The sequence below is a fragment of the Elgaria multicarinata genome, chromosome 1 (genome assembly GCF_023053635.1).
Source record: "Elgaria multicarinata webbii isolate HBS135686 ecotype San Diego chromosome 1, rElgMul1.1.pri, whole genome shotgun sequence".
NCBI classification, from domain to species: Eukaryota; Metazoa; Chordata; class Lepidosauria; order Squamata; family Anguidae; genus Elgaria; species Elgaria multicarinata.
In genome coordinates, this window is record NC_086171.1 from 64,782,953 (window position 1) to 64,800,186 (window position 17,234).

At 40.3% G+C, this 17,234-nt stretch overlaps 1 protein-coding gene across 1 annotated transcript in view; it reads left to right on the forward strand.

Moving 5' to 3' along the window:
- GLI3 (GLI family zinc finger 3) overlaps nt 1-17,234 on the forward strand; it is a 258,888-nt gene that overhangs the window by 86,669 nt on the left and 154,985 nt on the right. The window contains exon 3 of the mRNA XM_063129442.1: nt 8,264-8,296. Within this exon, the coding sequence (XP_062985512.1) occupies nt 8,264-8,296 (33 nt within the window). The remainder of the gene's footprint in view (nt 1-8,263; nt 8,297-17,234) is intronic.

Genomic DNA, 17,234 nt, shown 5'->3' on the forward strand with positions numbered 1-17,234 from the left:
AAAGAGTGCTTATCAATGGAACCTTCTCAAACTGGGGAGAGGTAACAAGTGGGGTACCGCACAGCTCAGTCCTGGGCCCAGTGCTCTTCAACATTTTTATTAATGATTTGGATGAGGTGCAGGGAACACTTATGAAATTTGCAGATGACACAAAATTGGGTGGGATAGCTAATACTCTGGAAGACAGAAACAAACTTCAAAGTGATCTTGATAGGCTGGAGTGCTGGGCTGAAAACAACAGAATGAAATTTAATAGGGATAAATGCCAAGTTTTACATCTAGGAAATAGAAACCAAATGCACAGTTACAAGATGGGGGATACTTGGCTCAGCAATACTACAAATGAGAAGGATCTTGGAATTGTTGTAGATCACAAGCTGAATATGAGCCAACAGTGCAATATGGCTGCATGAAAGGCAAATGCTATTTTGGGCTGCATTAATAGAAGTATAGCTTCCAAATCGCGTGAGGTACTGGTTCCTCTCTATTTGGCCCTGATTAGGCCTCATCTAGAGTATTGCGTCCAGTTCTGGACTCCACACTTCAAGAAGGATGCAGACAAGCTGGAGCGTTTTCAGAGGAGGGCAACCAGGATGATCAGGGGTCTGGAAACAAAGCCTTATGAAGAGAGACTGAAAGAACTGGGCATGTTTAGCCTGGAGAAGAGAAGATTGAAGGGAGACATGATAGCACTCTTCAAATACTTAAAAGGTTGTCACACAGAGGAGGGCCAGGATCTCTTCTCGATCCTCCTAGAATGCAGGACATGGAATAATGGGCTCAAGTTACAGGAAGCCAGATTCCGGCTGGACATCAGGAAAAACTTCCTGACTGTTAGAGCAGTACGACAATTGAACCAGTTACCTAGGGAGGTTGTGGGCTCTCCCACACTAGAGGCCTTCAAGAGGCAGCTAGACAACTATCTGTCAGGTATGCTTTAGGGTGGATTCCTGCATTGAGCAGGGGGTTGGACCCGATGGCCTTATAGGCCCCTTCCAACTCTACTATTCTATGAGTCCTCGCAGCCCTGCTCCAAGTTATTGGAATTATCACTCCACCCTGCTCTGTCCCCCCATCTACCTGAAGGGAACTTTGCATGCATTAGGAAAGGAAAATGTCTGGATGCAAATGCCCCTCTCCCCTTTCCCCCAATTACATACTGAACAAAGGTAGGAGTGACATCTGTAACACCACCCACTTTGGGCTCTGGACCCACCCACTTTGGTGCTGACCACGGCCATTGCTGGAATGCAGACCTCAACAGGAAGAACTTTCCCCACTCATTCTCTGATTATGAAAGCCCCTGTGCAGCCAAGCTGCAGAGTAGAAGGGGTGGGCCTTATGGAGGGGGCAGGGTTTGGAGTGTGGTACCCCTGGCTCTAACTCTGATTTTAGACTTTGCAAGACTTTCATTATAAGGTTTCCACACTATATTTGCCATCCCTCTTCACATCCTGTGCTTACAGAATAAGTATTAATTAGTCTTCTATATGACATCCACCCAATGGTTCCTCTTGTTATCACCTGTTGATTGTCTATAATAGTTGTCACTTTTTAAAATTGTTTATAACATACAAAAATCTGAGTGAAAGTAACGTCCCTTGGGCTGCAGTCCTTTGGGGAACCTTTTTTTATGTTGAAGGGCACATTCTCTCAGGGGTAATCTGTTGGGGGCTGCCTGCTGCTGGTGGGCAGGGCCTTGGTAGGCAGAGCCAGTGCCAAAAGTGGGCAAGGCCACCACCCCTTTCTACCTCTTTCTGTCACTCCCTTCTCTTTTTATCTTTTTCTTCCAACCCACTTAGTGGGCAGCTGGAAAAAGGACAGATTGTTATTTCCAGGAACCCAAACTGCTTGAACATAAGACCAGCCATGCTGGATCAGACCAAGGGTTCATCTAATCCAGCACTCTGTTCACACAATGGCCAACCAGTTGTCGGCCAGGGATCAAAAAGCAAGACATGGTGAAGGAGCACCCTCCCACCCATGTTCTCCAGCAACTGGTGTATATATGCTTACTGCCTCTGATACTGGAAGTAGCACATAGCCATCATGACTAGTAGCCATTGATAGCCTTCTCCAGGAATTTATCATGGAGAGGGCATTTTAAATTAAGCCGAGGGCCACTTGTGGCCCTAGGGCTGCAGGTTGCCCACCCCTTCTGTACCTATTTACCTGTGAGCAAGCTCAGTTGCACTCAATGGAACTTACATCTGAGTAGACTTACATAGGATTATGCTGTTAGTAATTGTCAACAGCCTGGCAGCTTTTGTGATTTGAGGTATCCTTTTGGGGTCCAAGGGTTCTGCCCACGGGGGAATAGTCTTGAAGTTTAGGAATGAGGGTTCTTTAGGGGCGGAATCACTGTACCTAACTGCCTCCCTATTCATGTAGCCCAAGTTCTCTGCTAGAATTATTTCACTAAAAGTTAATCAGAAGGGACAACCTCAGTGCAGGAGGCATGGGGATATGAATGGGAGAAGGAACATCCCTTTCCGTCTTTTACTGCGAAAAGCGAATGGTATAAACGTGATGTTTGGGAGTAAGAGCCCACATTATACATACCTAATCAACTTAGATGCAGTGCTTTGTAAGTTGACGGTGTGCCTGTTTTCATAGTAAGACACTGTGTAACTAACCAAATTCCCTTTTATCCTTTTTGCCCTTTCACTATTAAGAAATAAAGGATGCAGGCAAATGAGATTTCTTTATAATGCCCTGCATGAAGAACCTGGGAGATGGATAATAGGCAGCACCTTGCTGATGTGTTTTAATAAACATTAGTTTACAGCCTCTGACAACAGTGGGCAAATACATGCAATTACTTTGAAAATTTCTCCAGTATTTGTATAGGCATAAATCTCTCCGTAAATCTTCCCAGCTGGGAGTTAGGCTAGTCTTTCCTTGCAGTGGAATCTGGGCTTTGTTCTCATGTTCAGCTCAGCTCAGTCTGGAATAATTCAGAAACATATTAGATAGATTGCTACTCCCAAAAGGCCTGATGGAATAACCTTCACTCCCAGCCTTTGGGAAATAAGCTCACAATCAGGCAGATTTCTCGATTAAAGACAGAACTAACTGTGCGCAAATTGCTCCGTAACAATTTGTTAGAAACTCCTTGTAGAGGGAAAACTGACACACACACACGCACACACACACATAAACAGAGGAGCAGGCCTGTGAAAGGCAGAATGTCTTCAATGTTTTTTATTTGTTTCCTAATCAGCATTTTTTAAAAAATGTGTTTTTACATTCATTTGGCAGTGAATGCTGGGAAGTCTTGCTTCTTATGAAAATCAGTGAAATGTGATATCTAAACCATGTTTTAAACTCTCACACGCAAATGTACATCATTGAGTCAGACTAGCTGGAACAGACTGGTGAAACTTTGTGCCGTCAATATTTATTTTGGTAATTTGTTTTGATTGTATACAAAAAGGGAATGAAAGTGATTGCATGTAATGTTGTTTGGACTACAGGTGTTTTCTGGTCAAATTATTCAATAAATCAAAATCAGGCCTGTTGCTGTAGGTATTGTTTAGAATTGGATATTTAAAAGGTTGTCTGTAACTTTCCTTTGATTGAACAAGACACTCACATCAGGCGAAAAACATGCTGTATTTTGATGAATGGCTGTGTTAAGGGACACAGTAACGAGCAGTTAATATTTTACTTGCTTTCATTTTTTAAAAAAAGTGAAAGCCTGTGTTTCATAAAAGAAACAATTCTTAAATATCCTTTCAAACTTCCAACTGCTTATCCGAAATTCTAGTTTTATAATGACATACAATCTCCCCTCTCCATTAAAGAATATATACAACTTGTGTTTGTTAGCCTGGAACAGGTTACCTCTTTAGCTAATTAGATAGTTCTCAGCCCAAAACTACCCTAACCATATATATTACTGTACTTTGTCCATAATTGTTGGAAATTTTAGGCTTCAGCATTCTTGGAAATGAAATGAAATTGCAGACCATGAGCAGGTCCCTCATTTCTACCAGAAAGATCCTTCAGTCCTAATACTTTTCTAAAACCAGAGGAATTACATGGGAACAAGAGATAAAAGGATTAGGCTTTCTAGATGCAGCATGTACACAAATGCATCTCCAAGGCCTTTTTCTCATGTTTCCATCTGGGGCCATCTTGGCTGAGCATACCAGAACGATGACAGGGCCCTTTGGTCTCCATGGGAGCACATCTGAGCTGATCAAAGATTCTGTGCCTGTCTCCTCTTAAAGATGAAACTGAGACCCAGAACTAAATGTTATGCTTGATGTGAAGCTGCTGCTGAAAACTGCAACCCCACATATCCTCCTCCTCTCTTCCCCGTTGCTGCCTGAAAATACAAAACGTGTCATATGACATCACTGTGAGTTCACTTGTTCCTATTTCACCATTGGCTGCTGCTTGCAAGGGTAGGGAAATTCACAGGCAGGTGATGTCACATGGTGCGTTTTGAATTGCTAGATATCACCGAAGGATATGGGGCTGCTGTTTTCAGCAATAGCTACATATTTCCCATGGTTTTAGAGCAAAGAGTCCAAGTAGCAACCGACAGAAAAAGAAGAGAAAGATAGATGTAGCAGAGCAAGACTCTGGAGACGTTAGAAAGTAAATACAAGAAATTTAAAGTGGAGACCAGAAGAGAAACGAGTCATTGAAGTACAAAGGAGTAATGTGATCAGAATTATGTATTTAATTGTTTTTTTAAAAATGTACACACTGCTTTCCAATAGATTTCAAAGTGGTTTCATGCACATTTCAGAACCAACAACTTAATAAGGGAATAATAATACTGAACTGCTCTGAAAGTTGCTGTGTATGTGAAACTCTTTGAATGTACTAAAGGGCCATATAAATTCGAAATGTTGCTATTGCCATTAGTAAAATGCCCTTCGTCATGGTGTGAGTGAGTGCGTGCCTGTGTGCGTGTAGGACTTCTATATTGCAAAGAATTCTGGGGCCCTCTGCCTATAGAGAATCATTGCACTGACTGTGGGACCCCTGTCTGTAACGACTGGTCCTCTTTAATGCAACCTTGTCCCTGATTTTGTGAAATGTTGTCCTTATAATTTTCTTTGTTGCTGCTAATGTCTCTGAAGTCTCAAAAATCTCCTGAAACCTGTTTTGTGTTAAGCCAAAGCTGTACAAGGCCGTTTATCAAAGGAAAGCTCCTGCAGTATCAGATCCCAAGGTGTTTGTTGTTTACGGTAACCAAGCATGGGGCTTTAATTAGCATATGAGCGATGTCAATGTGGAACCTTTCTTCTCCAAGCAGTTACTTTAGATGCTTGATGCTAACATGTAAAACTGCCTGTTGCCTGAACGGTTCTGTCATATAGTTCTGTGTATATCATTTGGATACTTCTGTAAGGCTGACATGAAAAACCTGCATTGAAGTGTGCAATTGAAGTATGCAAGTCTGTGCTTTGTTTAACCTTGTCTTAATCTTGGTGCAGAACTTTACTTAATAGGACTGTACTCCAGATATGCTTCTAGTTTGAGGCTTGTTTCGTTCATCATATTGAAATTGTTTCTTTGTACTCCCCCAGTCTGAAGTCTACATATAAAACCTATATCGATCCTTTCAAGTCTCCCATATCCATGTTGTTGTTTTTTAAAAGTAGAACGTGCCCCTATTGCTATGCACGCACACATGCTATTCATATTTGATGGGACGCCCACAAATCTTGCATCAGAGTAAGCTTCCTTGGGTACAAAAACAAACAGCGAGACCAGACCCCAAACAAAAGCACCTCTGTGTAAAACATTTGGGGGAAGTGAATGTGATAACCAGGCCATAAAGGCAGAGAGGCAAGGCCTGTGGTAGTTCTAGGTGACAACGGCCAGGCCTTTAGCAGAAGGCAGCTAGCCTTTATCAGGGTTCCACTGCTCCTTGCCCCTCCCCATGATTAGCCAAACCAGAATAAATTATGCAGAATAGTAAAAACTGCAGAATAAAATATGCAAAATAAAAGTGATTATGCAAATCTGCTCAATTTGCATAATTGAATCAGGCTGCAGAATCTAGCCTGCAGAAATTTAATCTCGTGTGTGATTGCTGGCAGCTGCACAAGCATCCGGTGCTGCTTGCAGGTTAACAAAAAGCACTCTGGGAGAATCAGTCATGGTAAGGCGAGAGGCTTTTACAAGGTGATTTTGAATTGATTGAATGGGGACAAAACTGCAGGAGAGAGAGCTTCCTTCCTTCCTGTGCTAAGTATTATGATAAGCAGGTTATGTACCGAAAAGGATAAGTGTCTTGGCTTTCATTAGTTTATGGCTTTTTCAGTTAACCTTCTTTATTGGAGAAAAGCAGGTTCACGGACCTAGAGATCATGAATCCTCGGAAAGAGATTGGCATCTCTGAAGAAAAAGGGTGCAAAAACCTTGTTATTAGTTTAGTATGAAGTCTCTAAACAGACCCTGCTGTTGTCAGTTGGAACTTTTCTATTAATTTCAATCTGAGTAGCATTTCATCCTTAAATAGATGTGAAGGCTAAGTTTATTGCTAATCAATTATTTTCAAGTAAGCGCTATTATTCCTTTTCGTTTGCTTCTCTTGCAAAAGTGGACTGGGCTCCTATACCATGAATAGTTGTCGAGAAGAGGAAATTTTAGCAGGAATAGCTTGTCATCCAACTTGTTATATAAGCAAATAGATAATTAACTGTCAGCAACCACATTTTAAAAATTGCCCTTATGAAGAAGGCTTTCCCTACCGCAATAGTATGCATGAATTTCCTAGTTCGTTTCTTATCCTTCGTTGTAGATGACTTTTGTCCATGTATTGAATGCCCTCTATGTGATAACTTCCATTATGTGGTTTCTTCCAATGTAATAAATCAAACTGTTGTTTTATCTAAGAAATGATCATATAGCATTAGTATTTTAGCTGTTTTGTTTTTACATGGGTCGGCAGTTTTTTAATTTGCCAGGATTTAACCAATAGGTGAACTGCATGTTACATGCAACATGTAATAAAACCATGATTGCCATTTCTTGCAGGCAAAGCTTCTTGGGAAGGAGATTTTCAGACAGAATAATATTTATGTAGGTATAGGTGTTTCCCAGCATAATATTTTTCTATGCAAAGCCCCCTTAATGGCATCTCCCCTATGGGGTAACAGATGTATATTTGCAAGATCTGGAAGAAATGGCTACTCAAGGGCTATATTCCTGTATAAAGTCAGGAAATAATAGAAATCATTTGGCTTCAGTATATTTATTTGCTGACACCTCAAGTTTTAACCACTAATATGTATGGATGCTACTCTGTCATAAAGGCCATTATCACCTTTTAATCATCCTTGATAACCCTCCTGTAAGATGTGATCGAAATCTGTGGTCTGATTACATAGTCTTGATGCTATGTATTATCTATGAAAGACATTAATGACATTTGTGTTTTGTATGTAGACCAGGCTTCCCCAACATGTCCTTCCAGATGTTCTAGAGGTTAGAGGTCAAGGATGATGGGAGTTGTAGGCTAATCTAGCTCATCCAGTTGTAATTTGTTCAAACATCTTTACCGACTCCTGTGTGTCCTGTCAGTAGTCTGTCAATGTGAAATATGTAAACATTTAAGCCCTTTTAAAATGTAAAAATAATAATCAGAATACAAAATTAATTCTGCATGGAGGATTGGTAGAAGTGACTGGGAATATAACATATTATTCAGCTGATATTTAGCTCTGCTCCCTAAAAATGGATCATTTCCCCTGATACTCTGATAAAGTATAAATTGGGCGTGTTTAATTGGAAGTAAATTATCATTAGGCAGGGTCAGATGGCAGATTTGGAGGTAGTACTATTAAAGAGAAACGAAATGTCAAATATTTAGATATGTGGGGTAGGGGTTCCATGTGGATTTTCTGCCTAAAGCACCAAAGTATTGTAGCCATTTCTGAGCAAGTATGCATAGGATTGCAAAGCAACATGGCTGTTGATTTGCAATCCTATGGTCAAGGTTATTGATTGGCTTGTCATGGGAGAGAGAAGCCAGAGTTCCTGGTTTGCATGTAACGCTAACCAAACATTATGGAAGGCTGTGGGTTGTTTAGAAGTGATTCGGCAACAACATGCTGCCTAATTCAATTTGTTATGATATGTAAACTGGGCTGTTGCCAATGTAGGTAACAAGTGGCTACAATCAGCTCATTCAAAAACCATGACTCTTCTTTAGTAATCTAGGTGCATAATTATTATTTTTAGGGATTTGTATTTTTTTTTATAAAATCACAGTGTCCTGTATGTTTTGTTTCAGACTCGGCCCCTGCTTTGAATTCTATAAAGTACTGTAAGTAAAATTCTTTCTTATACTCGATTTATTGTTGTTCACATAAAATTTGCAATGATATGTTGTTATGTTATATGTTTGTTTCCATTTAATGTGCCACATTTTCTAATTAAAAGGTACTGGAAAATTCAAAGATATCAGAATCAGTGATCTGATTCCATGTTAAGGCAGCTTTATAAGATTTATGACTTTACAAGTGACTCCCAGCGGCAAGCACCCTCTGTATTTATTTCTGAACCTATGAAGCTTCCTTATATTGGAATAGACCATAGAATCATGTAGCCCAGTATTTTCCATTCTGACTGGCAGCAGCTTTCCATGGTTTCAGCCAGAGGTCTTTCTGAACCTGTTAATGGCTTGTGATTGTTTTAATTGGAGATGATAGGGCTTGCACCAAGCATGAAAGTATGAACTCTACCCCTGAGGTATGGCCTCTCCTTATGATGGTTAAGGCAAATGCAAGAAAGAAAACACTGGACAGCCTAATTTCTAGAACTATTGTAGACATACCTAGGGCAATCCAGGGACTTCATTACGTTCAATCCCTGCCTCAGTGTTTTCCAGTGAGAAGTGGATGCTTTCTAGACTTTTCCTGGGGATTCAGATTTGTCCATATTTCTATTCTTGATTCTCCAGTATATATATTATATACAAGGTGGCTACATTTGTTGCCAAATCAGAATAAATAAGGAATCTAAACATGAAAATATGTTTTTAGAAGTGATTTTAAAAAAGCACACCTTTTAAACTAGAATATGCCAATTGTGAATGTTACATGTAAGAGTAGAAGGCTAAAGGTAACCTTTAAAAAAAATTAATCAATGAGCTTTTTCATTTCATTTTCAAATGTGGGGAATGACAAAAACTCTCATATGATAATGACTTGAGATATAGACCCTGTTCAGACAACGTGACTTAGTGGCCCTGTTCAGAAGACACCTTAAACCATGGCTTTAATCACAGTGAATAAGGCAAAAGGGCTTATTCACCATAGTTAAAGCTGTGGATTAATATGTCTTCTGAACAGGGCCAGTGTGTAGTGTGAACATTCTTAACCATGGTGGCTACATAACCACAAACAGGATCACTAACCGCTTGCTGCAAAAGGGTTAGTGGCTAACCATGGCTTAGTGTGTTGTCTGAACTGGCCCACTGTGTTGAGTGAACCATTTCTAACTATGATGGCTGCATAACCACGATTTAAACATGCTCACTCACCATTTTCTGCAGAGTGGTTAGCGGCCTAACCATGGCTTAGCACGTCATCTGAACAGGTCCATAGCCCCATTTCTTTTAAATATATAGGTTTTATGCCCCAATCTTAAGACCTCCTTCCCCAGCACTTTAGGATGGGACGTGCCAGCAGTTAAACCAATAGCATCCCCTAAAAGCATGATTGGTGCAATGACACGGTGCTAGTGGTGCCAAGAGAGATAGCAGAGCAGATATTTGATTGTATGGACAGATGGAGGGCCTTTTTCTTTTTCTAAAAGAGCCTATGAGAAAAACCATAACAATCTTACGAATATGAATAAAAGTATGGAAAATGACCAAGTAACATATATGTCATACTGTTTTCCTAGTGTTCAACTTGTGGCTTTTCCCACTAGAAATCTGAGGAAGTGGCTATTCCATACCCTCCCATTCACAAAAAGTATCCTGGCAGGCAGCCAACTTCCCTAGCTCTCTTTATCTGTGATTCAAGTGCCAATTTCTTTTCTCTCTTTGCTTTCCTCTCTTGTCACTCCCCTCTGTGCATTTGCTGCCTGTCAGATCTATAACCAGTTCAGCAACAAGTAGGGATCATAAGTACTGTTCTTCACTCTATCATTTCCCCCCCCATTGGCTCCACTATGGTTCCTACATGATTGCTGTAATCCACATTTTTAATTTAATTGGTAATTTGTGATCACTTGTTTGCCCTAACTACAGTGAGCACTTGTTGTGACGTGCATCTTCTGTCAGATAAGATGTGCTCACATGTATAAACCATGGCTTCCCCTTTGAAATTACATATTGACTGGGAAAGGTTTGGGGCCCCACTCACACATATTTTGATGGGAAATGTCACAATTTATACCTGATATAATATTCCTGAGTGTTGTCTTGGAATCCTTTCTTTAGTACAAAACATATTCTATTGAGTAGGTATCATGGGCATCAAATCCCAATGCGGTCTCTCTTTTTAAATGTTTTCTCGCCCTACTGATGCATTAGTCTGGAAAAAAGAATGTTCCCCATGTTCCAGACTTGTTAGAAAGCGACTAAATGGTCAGATTTTAAAACCAAATCAGAATTAAAAATTAAGCAAGTCTTATTTGCTTGTGCACATAGAAAGTGTTAAAAGCAGTGTAGAATTTTCCATCCTAAAACCCTATTTCCTACCTCACAGTGAGGCCTGGCCTACAATTTTTCTAATGGTAGCATGGAGCATCCGTCACACAGAGGCTGTTCCAGTCAGTACCATATGGCAGCCAGTGCTAAAGAAACAGACAATACTTGTCATACATATACACAGGCTTCCAGTTCATTTCCAGACCCAATTCAAAGTGCTGATAAATGGCTTCAGCCCAGGATATCTGACTGATTGCCTCTTCCTTTATTTACCTGCATGCAGGTAATCCTAGGAGGCCCATTTCTGAGTGCCACTGGCAAATGAGATCTGGCAAGTGGCTAGTAGTAAGAGGGCATTCTTGATTATTGCACCCAGATCCTTGTTTTAAAGTGAACCTGGGGCTGAATGCCCTTCCAAATGGGGCTTGCCTGGTGCCTACTTAGTATTTTCTTTCCAGTGACAGGTCAAGACTTGTTAAGTAATTCCACCAGGTTTTAAAAGTCCTGTTTGGGGGCTTTGAATGAGTTTTCAAATTGTGTTTTTAAAAAAGTTTTAAGAGCTGTCTGTGTTGATCTTATTGATTTATCTCTATGCTTTTTAAACATTGTAATTGTATAGTTATTGTTTGTTTTATTGTATTTTTAAAATCGTTTTTATGTATGCCACCCAGAGAAACTTAGTTATGAGGTGGCACAGGAATACTGGGTTGGATCCAGGATCTGCTTTCCATTGATGGAAAGGGGTCCATAAACAGAAGATGTGACTGCCTGATTTTGTAGGGGATTTCCCCATCCACACCTCAGCTCACTCTATTTAGCAGACTCACCTGGCCCTCTGTGTTGCATTTTCAGGGAGTGCTGTAGGGAAGAGGCAGCAGAGAAGTCTGCTTCTATCAGCCCAGTTACACCTGCCTATATAGCTCCAACCCAAATTAATAGATTGTAAGCCTATGCGGAAGGGTCTTGCTATTTACTGTTTTACTCTGTACAGCACCATGTACATTGATGGTGCTATATAAATAAATAATAATAATAATAATAATTAAAAAATGAAACATAAAATATACAGTTTTCTGAATGGGCAGCGTGCTTCATATGCATTGTAGTAGCAATCCTTGCAACAATCCTGTAAGGTAGATTAGTATTTTTATCCCAGTATTTGGAAGACTATGACTTGGGCCATGGCTAGATGAGGGCTTATCTCGGGGGTCGCCCCGGGATCATCCCTGTGTGTCCAGATGATGCACAGGGGATCTCAGGGACAGGGAGGGATGATCCCTCCATTTCCCCAGGATTTTGCCCTACCCTTCTAGCCCAGTTTTTCCGCGGTCCTGGGCTGATCCCGAGACCGCAGAAGGTTTGGCTGGGTGTTGCGATTTTGGTGTGGGGGAGCGGGGAATTTTTTTTAAAAAAAAAAACTTACAGTTTTGCAGATGAGCGCTCGTGCGCTCCTTCTCCTTTAAAAACTAAAACAAAATGGCGGCTGAGATGTCGTGCTCCGTGTGTAAACGAGGGCGATGATCTCGCGATCATAAAATCACGAGATCGTCACCCTTTCACCCCCTCGTCTAGCTGAGGCCTGAGAGATCGGAAGGCTGTAGCTTGCTTTAGATCATCTAATGAGTTCTAGCCAGAGGGAAGAATTGCAATGGGGACTTTGATACCCAGCTCAAAATTTTAGTTATTATGCTACACTTGAGTTATTATCTCAAGTGGCTGATGGTGCAAAACTTCACTATTGTAGCTTGCCTCTCCCTCTAAACCATTAATTGTTCAGATTGTATTGAATGCTTTGGAAATGTAGTAAATTACTTTTCTGAGGCATATGTAAAGTGACCTTCAAAAGTATTTGCTGTTCCCACAAGGTGGACAAGTCTGATGGCCGATTTCTGACCCCCAGAACCCACCAAGAGCTGCATCCCCTCTGCTGTTGAAATGGATGCTGCTGCTGAATCGTTTACATTCAATAACAGTTTGGTGGCAGCAAAAAAAAAAAAAAGCTGCATTTTTCTTGAAAACAAGGTCCATGGGGAGCACAAGGCTTGTCTTAATGCAAAAATTGCAGGTCTGAGAAACCCCAGTGAGCGTGATTTTGCAACAAAGCAAGCCACATGCTTCCCGTTCACCTTGTTTTAACGTGTAAATGGGGCTGTCTTTGCTGCCACCGAAATTAGATGGCAACTTGTTGATAACGGCAACTTGGGAATAGCAGGGGTCACAAAAAGGCCTGGGAGAGCACATGAGGCCACCAGGCTGAGTGTTGCCCTTCTCTGCTAAATGGACTGAGGATACTTTGCCTTATTGGCTCCCGGGTTTGTTCACTTGAATCCCTTAAGAGATCAGAGCAAATGACATGGTCAAGGCTACGTAGTGAGCTTTATGACTAAACATGGATTTGAACCTGGTTTTCAAATATGTACTCTTAACACACTATCCTGTAAACGTCTAGAAGTGTGTAAAAATGCAATTTCTAGTTTCTGGTGTTTTACCTTTCAATCTACTTGTTGGAATAAACAAAAATATGTTTACGTGTCTATTAAATGGTTGCAAGACCCCAGGGGAGACATTTTGGGCCTTAGGAAGAGGTTATGAGACCATCCTCTGCCCTCAATCCTCTTGCCAGCAAACAGTTCAATCCTATACAGGAGACAAGCAAATCCCATTGAGTTCAATGGGAAATGACCCTAATATTGCAGCCTTAGCCTGTCATTTCCCTCCAGCCTTGAGGCATCTCTCAGCAGCAGACTGATTTGGGATAGATGAAACTCCCCTGAGATTTTTTGCCAGTCAAAATTGTTTTTTCCTTCTCACAAAATTCCTTTGATGATTTGCCTACACTTTTGTCCTGAAATTTTGCTTTAGGTGTAATTCAGAGAGCGCTCCAGAGTTGGTGCAATGTTTTCTTAACCTCATAAGCTCATGTATGCCCTTCTCTTCACTTTCAGCAGCTGATCTACAATTAACTTGTGCAGTTTTTAAAAAAACAAAGTTTGTGTGTAATGCCCCTGGGACTTGAAAGGTGCTTGGGTGTCCTGGAAAAAGTGGAGCTGACTTCTCCTCTGGTCACGTTCCCCTGAATGTAGAGTTTAAAAACAGGGGGCCAGATTCCTTCTTAAACAGGAGTTGGAACTGCTGCTGCCTTCACACTTTAATTGAGGGCTTAACTTGAGGCAAGGTTACAATGTTTCAACCCCATATCCTGTTTTCAATATCAGGGTTTTAGTCTTGGTAAACTAAATAGGTAGAGTGTATTTCCCTCACCACTAAGTAACCACAACCAGCTTTCAAACACTGGAGGATTAGGGGGAGGAGAAAGTGGAGTCTTGAGACTCACGACTTACCTCTTATAAATTAAGCACCTCTTCAACTTCTTTCTGAATGAGAAAAGAGCATTAAGTTAAACCGAGGTAGCTTTTCATGTAAACATGGTTTGTGTTGAGTGGAGAAAAAAGGAAAGTGAGGACCTCATTATTTGTTCCTGGTCAATATTCAAGTACAGCAGGGCCATGTTTATTGTGGAGGTCAGGTTGATTTTGCTTTCTAATTTTGACTAATGGCAATAAGAATACGTACCTAAAGGAAAACACTGAGCACATGCCGTTGTTGACTTTCCTTGTTCACACTCGGCTATCAAGAAATAGATAATAGTTAAACTTGTGTAACTGAGTGACAGTTGATAATGACCATGGCTTTGGACAGCAAATAAGACATTCCTGTTATATACAGTAAGGAGTGTCAAGCCATGGTTTCAGAAGGTGAATAGGCAAATGATGGCATGATTTTGCATTAGTAATATAAATAAGTGAACAATGATATTTCTACCCTCCCAACACCTGCTAATTATCTATGTCATTGTATGTGATGGATGAGACAAGCAATGAATGAGAGATTGAAACTAGGAAAAAGTAACAGTTTATTTTATTTGAGATTATTACTCCCCCCCACTTTTCTACCAAAGTTTTCAAAGCAGCTTACAAAACAAAGTAAAATACATCGCAGCAAAATAAAAACAGAATTAAAAAGATAAGCCCTATAAATTATCTTGGATACAACGTCAGGCATTAAAACATACACACACACACACACACACACACACCAAAAACAACAACACAAAAACAAAAACCAGAGAGCAGTAAAGATTCAAAGCCATTCAAAAGAAGACTGTCAGGAGGCAAAAGGATGTTGAATGACTAGAAAAGTGCATTTCTTAGTTATTTTAGTGGCTTTTGCCAATGGCCATAGAACATAAGAATTGCTGTGTTAGTTGGACCCAAGGTCAGTATAGTTGGGCTGCCTGTTTGCAGTGATAGGCAAGTTATAAGGTGGGAATTATGGTGATGTCTGTCCTGCTGTAATGTCATGGAATATTTGAGTTTTGGTTGTTAATTTGCTGAGTTTTGGTTAATTTGATAAATAATGCAGCATCTGAAAGGTCAATTTTGGTTGCGAAGGGATCACACACAGCCATCATACAGGGGTACTATGTTAAGTTGTTAAACCCTAGGCATCTGAAGGGACACCTGCTCCCACATCAATCAGTTAACCAGGAAGGAGGACAAAGCAGGCAGTGTTTGACAAAAACTAAGAGGAATAATAATAATAATAATAATAATAATAATAATAATAATAATAATAATAATAATTTCTTACCTGCCTCTCCATTCCAATTGAGGCGAGGGACAACAATAAATGACAAAATACATAAAACTGAATTTAAGAGGGTAGACAGAGTGAATTGGGGAAGGGATGACCCAAACTCAAGAATTTGGGAAAAGGTCTAGGGTAGGAGTTCACAACTATTGCAACTAGCCAATGTTTGTGGTCACATTGAGTTTCAGTGGGATTTGAACCACCTGCAAAGTGCAGCACAACTGTGGAGATGATACTCCGTCCCTTCTTTCAAGCTCTAGATGAGAACTGGATTATGCTGTGTTTCTGTATTATGTTGTGCTTCAGAAGTGCTCAGAGTGCCTCCACAGCTTAGAGTGACATGGATGAGTCTCAGCACTCCTCCTGAATTTAGAGCAGGAGAGGGGGAAGAGATTGTCCCAGTAGTTACGCTGTGCTTCCAGGGTGAATGGACCACATCCATAGCACAGCACAACATGGAGCCCGTGTCTTGAATGTGGGGCTTGGAATGATGGCAGGGAATTAACGTATGCACATTATAGGGACTCAAAGCAACTGAAAAGTGCATCACAACTGCTTGGGTGATACCCAGTCCCCTCTTCAGCTCATCCCCTCTCCAGCTCATAGCTTGGGAGGATGTTTGATATTCATCCCCCATCACATAGGGGAAGGAATACTGAGTGTTTGGGGTTGATTTGTAGATCCTTGGTTAGGACTTAAAAGGACTGTATGGCATTGGAACAAAGTGGACAGATTGGGGAACAACTAACTCTTTGGTTGCGAGACTCAGGTAATATTAGATTTCTACAGTTCTCAACATTTTGAACTGCAACTTATTGTTACATTCTTAATTTTCAAATATTTTGCTGGTAGGTATGCACCTGCAAACTGAATGCCTTCTAGCTAGCTTACCTCAGCATCAGAGTAGTATTGAAGTCCAGTTGTTTATGTTTTTGGTCTGCCTCCCAAGTATTTCTGCTTTAAGATTGGGCCAATACCTCTCTTTAGAGCAATAGCAACTGATATTGTGAAGATGACCAGTTATGTCTACCAAACTGTCTTGTAGCATTTCACTTAAAAATGCACAAGTACTGATGTTATTAATCAAAACTTGTCTCCATGTCTGACAGTACGCAGTAGAGGCAGCAGGGAGTGACAGCAAATTCAGTCTTTTTGAAATGCTGTACTCTCTTAAGGGTGAGTTCTCTTCTTGGTAGGCAAGTGGAACTCCCAAAAGTGTCAATGGGAGATCTGCATGTCTGTTTAGGTGAAAATTGACTCTTTCTTTCTTTCTTTCTTTCTTTCTTTCTTTCTTTCTTTTTCCTGTTCAGTTCTCTTGTTTTTTATAACTGAAATCTGTGGTTTAATTATGTTTCAGCTTTTATTGTTTTATATTGTATTTTACCATTCATTTATTTTTTTGAGATACTCAACTAACTTAAGTTATGAGGTGGCTATGTCAATTTAGAAAACTAAATAAATGATATCAGATTTGGCTTTTTTTTTAAAGCAATATAAATGCATTTTAAGCTCTCCATTTTCATTTAATTTCAATTTAATCCCCCCACGCACCCAGTTTGATAAAATCATACAAAATGGCAGGCTTATAGCTTTCTTTCCTTTGACAGATTTTTACTTTTAAAAACTACTCCAACATCTTTCTAGACTATCTCTTTATTATGAACTTTTTAAAGTCATGGTCCCAAGTCACAACTGTTTCCATCCTGGGTGTGTGGTTCATGGAAGGGAGCCCCATAGCTATTTCGCTAAGCCCTGTGGTATATAAATGATGGTGTGCTGCCAACCCTTTGGAGCATGTTACTCCATTCTTAAATTGACTTCACTGGTTGCAGATCCATTTCCAGGCAGAATTCAAATTGCCTTTAAAGCGAGGAATGAATGAATGAATGAATGAATGAATAGTTTGGGGCCAGGATACATACATAAATAAATAAATAAATAAATAAATAAATAA